We start from the raw sequence: 12,245 nt of genomic DNA, 5'->3' as shown, positions 1-12,245 counted from the left end.
TTACTTTAAATCGTTGTCTGTAAACACTGCTTCTTCTTTAGAGACTTATAGCATAAATAAGTATGTAACATGCATACAATAACATCTGTCCTCATTTATTTATTGGTCAGACTTCTGGTAACTTTAAAGAAAATATAGCTGAAACACCAGAGGAAAGTGAAAAAATCTTCTGAGCATTATGGAAAATAGCTGCTGTCCCTTTATTTTTCAGAGAGATATGTCACCCAATTTAGACCTAATCCGGAGTTAGAAATGTATCAAGTGACAGATTCAACAGAGTTTGTTATTGGGTTTCCCTTGGTAACTTTGAAGTCTTCATATATTTTAGTGTTTAACAGAGTTGAAGCAATGAGAGCTAACACAGTTGCTAGAGGTAGACACACTTATTGGAGCACGAAGTGAAGCTGACAGTAAAGGAAATGATAAACTCAAAGATTCAAAGAAAAGGAAGAAACTGAGGCACAGAGAAGTGCTTGTTAAGGTTCACAGAATTAGTAGGTGTATAAGGCAGAATCTGAACCTAGCTACTCATGGTGTTGTGTCCAGTACAGTGTCCTATATGCCATGCTGACTGAAGAATTGTTACAACGAGGCAGAACATTTGCAAGACTGTTGATACTTTGGCCCATTTTGTGAAAGATTTTAATATTTTGATTGTTTTTTCCATGAAAGAGCTCACTGCCTGTTACCTTTATACATCTAGTCATGTCATTCTCTTCAAATGGTTCTTCTATTACCAACCAAGCAAATCATATTCACATATCGTATCCTAGCATGCAATATTAATAACACATATTATATAATACAGCACGTAGAGCCTTACAAAATATATCCCCCCACAACAATCCTGTAATGTATAGCATTTAATAGGTGAAGAAACTGAAGCTCCCAGTTTGAGAGATTTGTCTATAGCCAAAATCTAGGCCCTCTCCATTATCTACCTTTCCCTTTTATTTCTTACTGCTATATATTGTCCAGTAAAACTGGATTTTTCACTGTCATTTCCTGGCTTTTTACTAAAAGTTTCCATGCCTGGAATGTTCATTTCATCCCCCTATACTTTCATGTTCTATACCGACTGAGTTCACACCAGTCCTTTAAATCTCAGCAAAGATAGTACGTTCACACATAGGTTATTTATTCTTAATAGTAAATTTTCTTTCTACACTGACCCTCATGTAGTAATATGACTGTATTCCTCCAACACATATATATTTTAATATTTGAGTTGTCTATGTAGGTTATATCCCCTATTAAATTGCAAACTCAATGAGAAAACTTATCCAAACTTTGTATGTTTCCCACACAGTAGGTACTTAGTAATTCCTTTTGAACTGAAACAAATAGAAGGTGGCTGAGAAATTTACTAGTCTGCAGTCAACATAATTCCTTTCACTTTGGCCACGGTCTGCCAGAGATTAGGCTCACTTCCACTTTACTATGAGTCAGACATCTCTGATTTCTGTTTAACACTGTTATTCTGTCAGAAAATTTCAAAACGTTCTTACTTTTACAATCGGCACTAAGTTGTTCAATCAATATGAAAACATTCTTACAGTTTAAGGGAGGTAAATCGTAATCCTCTGGAGCTGTGTCAGATGACTGAATGAGGTCATCATGATCATTTGCATCTCTCTGTACTTTGTCCTGTAAAATATATAACAGCAGGGTAAAATAACGCAAATTTTAAAATAATAATAACGGCTAATATTTGTGTGGCACTTTAAGGTTTTCACAACACTTTATATACATTATCTCATGCCATCCTCACAACCATTTTGTGACACAAGCATAACTGATAATGATTTTACAAAAGTTATGTGGCTTGTCCAGCATCCTACTAGACATACAAAGCTAGGAGCCCACGGATAGATTCAAATTCAGGTCTTTTTTGGTTTGTTTTCAGTGTTCTACATCCACTTCCATATATCTTTGATTTTTCCCCTCCCGCTCACCCCTCTGCCCTACCTCCCACCTCCCTCCCTGAGATGGCTTACAATTTTATGTAGGTTCTGCACATTCTTATAATGTATAATGCATTAATACATTCTTATTACATTCTTAATACATTTTTATTAAATACATTTTCACCTTAGTCATGTTGCATGGAAGAATTAAAATGATTGGAAGTAATCATAAAACAAACCAAAATTTAATACAAAAGGAAATGATCGCCTGCATTCTGCATACAAATTCCATAGTTCCTTGTCTGGATGTGGAAGGCATTTCGCCTTAAGAGACCATTGGGAATTTTTTATGTCCTTTCATTGCAATGAAGTTGTAAGTCTACCAGAAAAAATCCTCACACACTGTGGTGGTTGCTGTGTACAAAGTTCTCCTGGTTCTGCTCCTTTCACTCAGTAGCAGTTCATATAAGTCTTTCCATGCCTCTCTGAAGTCTTCCTGTTCATCATTTCTTATAGCACAATAGTCTTCGATTACATTGATATACCACAATTTATTCAACCATTCCCCAATTGATGGGCATCCCCTTGATTTCCAGGTTTTGGCCACCACAAAGAGCACTGCTATAAAGATCTTTGCACATGTGGGACCCTTTCCCATTTCTATGATCTCTTGGGCATACAGTGCTAGAAGCGGTATTGCTGGGTCAAAGAGTATGCACATTTTTGTAACCCTTTGGGCGTAGTTTCAAATTGCTCTTCAGAATGGTTGGATCAGTTCACAGCTCCCCCAACAAAGAATTAGTCCTCCAACTCTCCCACATCTTCTCCAACTTTTATCATCACCCTATTTGTCATGTTAGGTGTGCTGTGATATCTCAGAGCTGTTTTGATTTGCATCTCTCTAATCAATAGGGATTTAGAACATTTTTTCATGTGACCATTGGTAGCTTTAACTTCTTTCTCTGAAATCTACCTGTTCATATCCTTTGATCTTTCGTCAATTGAGGAATGACTTGTGTTGCTGTACATTTGACTCAGTTCTCTATACACTTTAGAAATGAGACCTTTATCACAGACACTAGTTGCAAAAATTCTTTCCCAGTTTTCTGCTTCCCTCCTAATCTTAGTTGCATTGCATTTGTTTGTGCAAAAATTTTCAGTTCAATGTAATCAAAATTATCCATTTGGCACTTCATAGTGTTAGGTCCTCAAGACACAGCAGTCTATGAATCTAGCAGTCTACTGTTTCATAAACCCACGGATGCCAGCTTCTCAGATAAGGACTCACAGTTGGCCAAACTCAGGTCTTCTTGACTCCCTCTACTATGCCACCTAACTAATTGGAAGCTAAATGATTTAGCTTATAAAAATTATCATAATCATAACATTTCTTTCCACTTATAAATGGTCTTCATTTTATACATGTGGGAAATGAAGGAAAATCCAGCAATATCATTAGGTTTCTAGCATTCACCATGGACACATTTCACTAAGAGACTGTTTCTAAAAGTATCCGTTTTCAGACGAAAGATTCCTATACCTTATTATGCAAAAAAGCAGTCCTATGTGTTCAGTGAAAAATGCATTTAAAAGCAAACTAAGTCCTGAAAAACTTTCAGTAACACTAGCATGAAAATCAGCTTTAGTAAAGTAAAATATCGGAAATTTGAATGTCATTTTTACATACCTGTTGCAGGTCACTTTTATCAAAACTTTCTGAGCATTCCTCTGATGATCCTTTAAATTCTAAATATCATGTAAAATTGATATGAATATTTAAGTAACAATTTATATTATTCAGAATTATTTTCTTACATAAATAAAATCCCATATATAATTTACCTATTTTAATCTCTTTTAAAATAAGGAATAGATAACAGAAATTCATACTAATTATGCATTCATCAAATTATATTGTATTTGCAGTCTAATGAAACAATTTACGTTTCTAGTGGAACAGTCTTTTCAGACCAAATCCCACGAAGTGTGAGGATAGATTTATGTGGTTAATCTAGATGAAACCTTTATAATTCAAAATTCAAGGTAAACCAAGAGACAGTGATCATACGTGATCAATCTACTAGTTAGGCCAGCAGTTATCAATTAACTGGGTCACTTGTATTTCTCACTAACCAAAGACAACAAATCCAAGATAGGATTACTGGCCTCCATGGAATTTGGGGAAATATAAGAGAACACAGAACGGGGACGGATAGGTGGGAAAACAATGAGTATACAGCATCCTGGAAATCAGGACAATGTGAGTCACGTTGGAAATTGGGAAGGAACCATTAGCAACAACCACTTCCTTCTCTCTTGTGACTAAGAAATATTCATTGCTTGAGTCTGCCTGCAGGGTCAGAGACAGAGGATCTGATTTCTTTCGATAATAAGCCAGACATCCTGGAAGGATAGCTTGGTGGTATAAAGATACTTGATCAGATTCCGTGGTGTCCACATGCCTCCGTTAAGGCTAGAAGATCACTTTGCAACAAGAATAGAAAAATGATCCACAACACAACTAGATTTCTAAATATAACTCATTACAGGACTGATGAATTTCTGAGTTAAGTTCAGAGACAAAGAATCATGACATAGTCAGTGAGAGGACAAAATAAATAAATGAAAATTGACAAATCCGTTTGGTTATTTCAAGAGACAGAGCACAAAACCTACATCTTAATATGTAAAACCACTGGCTAGGATCATTGCAAAAGAATGGAAAAACAAGACTTCTTCCTTAATGCCATGTTGCCTAGGGAAGTAAAAGTCCATGAGATCTGTATCATGAAGTAACTCAATAAGCTTTTCGCAGCAAGCCAAAATCTTGGAAGGAAGACATGCAGATAATACTCCAGCAGTGAATTTGAAAGTCACTGTACAACTTTCAGGTTCCTCAGAGCAAGACAGAGGACGATTACATGGAGAGAAAATTCCAGATCTGAACATATATACAGAACTTTAAAAGAATAGGAAGAAATAACTGTATATGTCACAGTACAACAAATCCATTCAAACAAAATCAAAATAATCATTGAAGCCTGAATATGAGACCAATTTCTTAATTTATGCAGCATCTAATAGTAGTATTACAAACCAGCAACTCACTAGGTCATTTAGCATTTGACATTTAAAAAAAATAAAGTAGCAAATCACAGCTATCCCAGAGAAGACTAATTTATCACAAAGGTCTAGGGTACTGCCTTTCAGTGTAGCTGGATTATGTTACACTGATTAAAGGAGAAAATAAAAATAGCTGTTCAAAAGACACCTGCCACATTATAGGCTGCATGAGAGGAGAAACAAGAAATGAATTTTGTCATCGCGTGACTTCATCACTTAAATTGCTTACGTCTTCCAATAACGATTGGAATGCAACAATTTGAGAAATGATCGACACATGAAAAATTCACAGTGTCAACTGTGCAAGATTCTGCATGAGCTTGTCTACCTTCTATTATTACAGGGGGCGGTGGTTCACCCTGCTTCTGAGGGACTTGCTTTGCTCCTGCAATCACACTTCCAGCTCCAGCTGCTTCATCTTTCAGGATAGGACTCAGTCTAAAGTCTGCGGATCCTGACCAGTTTTTGGTCACTGGCAGTGACTGGTAGGGATGATTCAAGTTAAGAATCAAATCCTTAGGATGTCTGTAACTGTCCTTTTTCCGACAACTAGTGGCAGATGCATCTGACAAGGAAATAGTGGAGTTAAATAGAACATCACTTTTATCCACCTGGCATATTACTTAAATTTATCATGGGATGTCACTCAAATTACTACCTAACTTTATGACTTGATTTTGTTAATTTATGCATCATGTATTTTATCTATGTCATGCGTGGAATAACCAATATCAAGAACGGTTTCTTTTCTTGTTTTTTATCCTACCCTCTCTTTTTGGGATTACCAGTTCTTACTCCCTCATCAAGATTTGTCTCCATGTGTAGTGTCAAACAATTTCTTAAGAAGGAAAGGCTTCAGCCAAGGCTTTTCTTTTGGGAGAAACTTTTAAAATTAACATTCACATTTGACATTCACTACTTAGGATTAGAAAACAGACCCTGAACCTATGAATTTTACCCAGCATGTTATTTGCAAAGAACTCTCAGGTGAGGAAACTCCCCTTGAACAATGGAGACTGGCACTTTCTCTACAGCTTATAGTCTTAGAGAGTTTCCTTGAGAATATAGAGGTTAAAAAATTTGCCCAGGATCACCTAGCCGGGATGTGTCAGCGATGACATTTGAAACCATTTCGTTGTGGCTTCCAGGCCAGCACGTTATGCACCATGTTGAAGTACTTTTGCACAAGACATGCTCACAATTAGGATCCGTTCACTTCCTTTCTTTTTTTGGCGAACTCCCATTTGATCTGTGTATAGTCGCAACGATTTTGTAACATGTGAACTACATTAATTAAATGGGAAGATAGCTTTTTTTTTGAACCATCTAACTTCTTAAAGATTAATCATTTGAATTTTAACATCCACAATAAATTTACCATGAAAATAACAGTTTATAGAGTTTAAACACTCCCTTTTAAAATATAACAAGATTACTTCTATACTAGACTCAAAAAGGGCAACTAAAGGACAATGATGTAGGAAAGTAACCGCAACACAAGGACACAGAATCAACATTTAATTTCTGGGTCTTTAAAATTTCTCTCATCCTTCATTTAACCACGGCATCCCTTCAAGTTATTATTGCCCACTATCTCTCCTCCGTTTCACTCTCTAAATAATAGAGTTATTTATATCCACTCAGCACACTTTTTCTCTGGCTATGAGGCTTAAGATGAGGTTGATTACATATTTTCTTCAGTTTGCATATTCTCTGGTAGACAGAGGGAATGAATAACCAAAGGTTTCAGAGCCAGGGGATCAGAGGGAGACGAATGAAGTTTGAGAGACAGTGTGGATGAAGATCTGACTCCAGAATGAGGAAGTCCTGAGCTTGAGTCCCACCTGTGATTTTGATGTTGCCTGTGTGATTATTAGCACACCATCTACCTTGTCAGTGCTCCAGCCCATTGTCTGAGACCCTTAGTTTCACAGAAGGTACTAACTTGTCCTGGTCAAGGAAGTTAGTTCTTCCCAATGGAATTACAAGCCTAGTCTCACAAACAAAAACAATCATGTGCCATGGACTGCTATAGCATGGAAGACACATGTATACCAAACTCATTTAACTGAAATTGAGCTCATTGTGGTTCCTGAAAGTAACCACCCAAATGGAAAAGGGATTTAAAGAGAACTCTCTCTTCCTTCAGAAACTTTGTGTGGTGTAAGCTCGAGGACAAATTCCTGCATTTTATCAGTCTTCCTGAGAATTATGTGCCATTATATCGATTTGTTGGTTGCTTTGAAATGGATACTTGTTATGAAGAATATGAGTTGATGTTACCGAGCACACATTACTACATGCATGAATATGCAATCCTTCCCAAGTTTGCTAAAGTAGACCCAAGAGTCATTGTTCTTTCAGAACTCCTCAAAAAGAGAAATATAGTTTAAATCTGGCAATAGGGAGATCCTTAGGGTTAAATGCACAAAGTAGAAAGCTCTGCGTGTATGTGTGTAGGGAGAAAGAATATGTGTTTGGCTCATGCGAGCCCCAGTGAGACTTTGATCTCACCTCTGATTTTGATACGGGAGTTCAAAAGCTGTGGCTGTCTGGACTGGCACAGCAAGGTATAGGGTCCGTTGCCCCCATTTTCCCAGGCCCTGCGATAAGGGTGATTAGGGAATGTTGTAGCAAGCAGCTCTCCCATGGCCAGCAACTCCCTTTGAAGAAATCAGACTAGAATAAAGTCAGAATATTAAGCCCTCTGACGTGTCCCCCTATCAAACCAAATCAACAATGAAGTTATGCAAGCAGTCATCCTGTAGGCTTGTATTTATCACTCTTATAATCAACTACCTGGGTCATTTCACATCTTAGAAAAGGTAAATTGATTAAATTCCAGCTTGAGGAAGATACCTCTAAAGAGTTCAAAATGAGAGCAAAACCACGCCTATATGGCCATTGTCTGTGAACGGGAATTCATATAACCCGAATTGTTTAACTTGTTAAACATTTAGAAAGGGAAGTAGCAAATCACAGTTATCCCAGAGAAGACTAATTTATTACAATGGTCCAAGTTACTGTCTTTCAGGGCTTGTGGAATATGTTACAGTGACTAAAGGAGAAAATAAATATACCTGCTCAGAAAACACCTGCTTGATTCTAGGCTGCATGAGAGGAGAAAAAAGAAATGAATTTGGTCATTGCATGACTTTTTCATTTATTTTCTCTTGTCTCTTGTAATAAAGATTGGAACGTAAGAATTTCTGGAAGAAATTGACCCATGGAAACTTCATAATGTTAACTGCACAGCCTTCTTCATTAGCATCTTTACCTTCTATTTTTCCAGGGAGCTGTGGTTCACCGTGATTTTGAAGGACTGCTTCTGCTTCTGGACTCACAGCCTTGTACGCATTCTTAGAGCCACTTCCAGCTCCAGGTGATTCACTATCTTGGACAGGACTCACTCTAGAGCGTGTGGATCCTGACAGACTTTTGGTCACTGGCAGTGACTGGAAAGGATGATTCAAATTATCAGTGAAATCTTTAGGATGTCTGTAACTGTTCTTTTTCCCACAATTAATGGCAGATGCATCTGAAAAGGAAGTAGTGGAGTTTAATGGTACATCAGTTTTATCCACCTGACATATTACTTAAATTTATCATGGGATGTCACTCAAATTACTACCGAGCTCTATGACTTGATCTTCTTAATTTACACATTATCTATTTTGTCTCATGTGTAACCGATAATGGTTTCTTTCTCTTTTTCAGCCTATCGTCTCTTTCTCGGAAATCCACTTCTTACTTCCTCATGAACATTTATCTCTATGAGTAGTCCCAAAGAATTTCTTAGCCAGATGTTTAAGGAAAGGCTTTATTTTGGGGATAACTTTTTAAAAATAACATGCACATTTGACTTCTCAAAATCCTTAGGGTTAGGAAATAGATTTTCAACCAATTATGTTCAACCTGTGCTTCATTTACAGAGAACTCTCAGTTGAGGAATGGAGGTGGGCACTTTCTGTGCAACTTACAGTCTTTCACAGTGTCGTAGAGAACATAGACGTTAAACAAGTTGCCCAGGAATCCCTTAGCAAGGATGTGTCAGAGATGACACTTGAAGCCATGTCTCTGTGTCGTTGAGGCGAGCTCTCTATCCACAATATTCAAATATTTTGCCATAGAAAATACTCACAATTAGCATTCTTTCATTTACTTTATTTTTTGGAACGAACTCCCATTTGCTCTCTATATAGTAGATGTAGTTTTTTAACATTTGAACTACTTTAATTACATGAGAATTTAGCTTTTTATAGAATGATCTAACTTTTATGAATTAATCTTTAAACTTTCAATACCCCATATCAATTTAGTATGAAAATAAGAGCTTATAGAGTTTAAGCATTCCTTTCAAAAACATGACAAGTCTACTTCTATACTAGGCTTAAAAATTGTAACTAAAAGCCAACGCTTTAGGAAAGTGAAAGAAGCAGCAGAAGACAGAATCAACATTTACTTTCTGTGGCTTTAAACTTTCTCTGATCCTTCATTCAATGATGCTATCCCTTCAAGGTATTATTATCCAATATCTTTCCTCTTTTTTACTCTCTCAATGGTAGAGCTATTTATATTCTCTCGACACACTCTTTTATCTTGATATGGGGCTAAGACACTACTGAAACTGCTGACTCCCAGATTATCAATGGTATCTTCACTGCTAAATTTGATAGCGTTTTTCTCCATCTTCCTTTTGCTGCAACTTACACAGCAGGATAGCCTTGCTCAGGAGGTTGATACACGTATTGGTAGAACAAGCTCATTGCTGGGGAGGCAGTACTAGCTCAGTGCTTGGAGACTTCAAAGGAACTTATGGGAGAGAAGAGGTAATGGATTGTGGTGTGCTACTGAAACCTGGACAGCATACCAGCGCCATGCCAGGGAACTGAATCGCTTCCATCTGAATTTTCTTATTAGGGTACTGAAGATCATCTAGCAGGATAAGATAAGGTTTCAGACGCTGTGGACCTTACTCGGAACTGAACTGCCAAGCATTCAAACTGCCCAACTCCCTTTAAGCTGGTCATGTTGAATGCAAAATTTACACTAGCCAAAGAAGCTATTTTATGAAGAACTGCCAAAGCGCAAGTGTTCATATGGAATTGCTTTCTCCTCCTGGTTCCAATGAAGCCACGTAATACTATGCAAGTTTATGATTTCTTGATGGCTACTCTTTGGTCACTATTTACTGTCATCAGGCTATGTAATATCTTTTCCCTAGTTAAAAGTGTCCGAAAATTCACAGGCTTTAGAAAGGAGATATGACATGTCTTTTGAAAGATGGATTTTATTACATATTTTCTTCAGTTTGCATTTTATTTGATAGACACAGGAAATCAACAACCAAAGGTTTCAGAGCCAGGGGATCAGAGAGAGATGAATGAAGTTTGAGATGCAGTGTAGATGGAGATCTGACTCCGTATTGAGGAAGGCCTGACTTGGAGTCTCAACTGTGATTGTATTATTGCCTGTGTCAGTTCAATGAAAACTTACTTTCACAGAAAGTAATAACCTGCCCTGCTCAAGGGAGTTAATTGATCCCAGTGGATTACACGTCTAATATCTAGCACCAAAAAGGATTGTATGACATGCACTTGTATCATAGGGAAGAAATCTGCACAACAAACTCATTAAACTAAAATTGATCTTATTGTGTTTCGGCAAATTAACCACCAGTTTAGAAAAGTGATTTCCAAGAGAACGGAATTTCTAAATTTAACTCATTTCAAGACACATGAATTTCTGAACTAAATTCAAAGACAAGGAATCAATACTGAGGCAGGACGAGGATGATTTTTTTTAAAGACAAAACCAGTCTGATTATCTCAAAAGACAGAGAGAAGAAAAACTAACTGTTAATATGTGAACCACTGGCAAGGGATGTCACAAAAGAAGTAGGAAAAAAGTCCTCTTCCTTGGTACTGTATTGGAAGGGGAAGTCAAAGTAAATGGGATCTGAATCACTAAGTAACTCTCTAAGCTACTCTGATTGGGCCAAGAAACATGACAGCAAGATATGTATATAACACACCAGCAGTTCATATGAAATTCATTGTAAAAATGTCAGTTCCCTCAGACGTAGACAAGAGTATGATTGCATGGACTGAAATTCACAAGAATGAAAAGATTAACAGAACTTCCAAAGATTAGCCCCAGGTCAACCATATACTACTGTCCGTATTTCTGATTTCCTGATGCCTACTCTTTGCCACGATGGATTGTCATGAGGCTGTGGAATCTCTTTCCAAAACTTACAAGTGCCTGAACATTAACAACTTTTACTAAGCAGATAGGGCATTTTATTTTAAGATGAAGTTTGTTACACAGTATCTTCAGTTTGCATCTTATTTGATACACAGAGGGAATCAATAACCAATAGTATCAGAGCGAGGGGATCACAGAGAGACGAATGAAGTTTCATATACAGTGGGGATGGAAACATGGGGAGGGGAAACATGTACCTGGATGAATAGAAATAAAAAATCTCACATCCCCATACCCTCCTCCCCCATATTGATGAAAGCAAAGGAATCCTTGATTGCTCTCTCTTCCTATTTCCAATGAAGTTACATACTACTATGTACTTTTGGGACTTACTGATGTCTACTCTTTTCCCATGATTTATTGGCATCAGGCTGTGAAATCTCCTCTCTAAAGTTTCTAAACATTCCCACGTTTTAGCAAGGAGACATGTAAGTTGATTTGAAAGATGGAGTTTATTACCTATTTTCTTCAGTTTACGTTTAATTTGAAAGACATAGGGAATCAATAAGCAAAGGTTTCAGAGCCAGAGGATCAGAGAGAGATGAATGCAGTTTGAGAGGCAATGTAGATGGACATGTCACTCCGGAATAAGGAAGGCCTGAGGTGGAGTCTCACCTGTGATTTTGACATTGCCTGTGTGACTCTTAACAAACCACTTCTGGTTTCAGTGCAGCCTTAGTTTGACAGAAAGTACTAACCTGTCCTGGTGAAGGAAGTTAATGGAGCCCAGAGGATTACATGTCTAATCTCCAGCACTAAAAAATTGTGTGATACGGACTGGTGCCATAAGGAAGACATCTTCATAACAAACTCATTAAACTGAAATTGATCTTATTGTGTTTCCTGAAAATACCCACCAGAAGAGAAAAGAGATTTACAAGAGAATGGACTTTGTAAATATACTTCATTACATGACACATGAATTCCTGAAAGAATTTCAGAGACAAA

The 12,245-nt window shown here is 37.3% G+C and overlaps 1 protein-coding gene across 2 annotated transcripts in view; it reads right to left on the bottom strand.

Annotated features, from left to right (window-relative positions):
• The window catches only part of LOC140524808 (uncharacterized), a 147,307-nt gene that overhangs the window by 28,227 nt on the left and 106,835 nt on the right, over nt 1–12,245 (bottom strand). For both annotated transcript variants that reach the window (XM_072639598.1, XM_072639599.1), the window contains 4 exons: nt 8,308–8,568; nt 5,359–5,595; nt 3,595–3,653; nt 1,557–1,647 (listed from right to left, as the gene is read on the bottom strand). In XM_072639598.1, coding sequence (XP_072495699.1) covers nt 1,557–1,647; nt 3,595–3,653; nt 5,359–5,595; nt 8,308–8,568 — 648 coding nt within the window. The remainder of the gene's footprint in view (nt 1–1,556; nt 1,648–3,594; nt 3,654–5,358; nt 5,596–8,307; nt 8,569–12,245) is intronic.

The sequence above is a fragment of the Notamacropus eugenii genome, chromosome 2 (genome assembly GCF_028372415.1).
Source record: "Notamacropus eugenii isolate mMacEug1 chromosome 2, mMacEug1.pri_v2, whole genome shotgun sequence".
NCBI lineage: Eukaryota > Metazoa > Chordata > Mammalia > Diprotodontia > Macropodidae > Notamacropus > Notamacropus eugenii.
The sequence above is the reverse complement of the archived record's forward strand: the minus strand, read 5'-3'. Positions and strand labels throughout refer to the sequence as shown.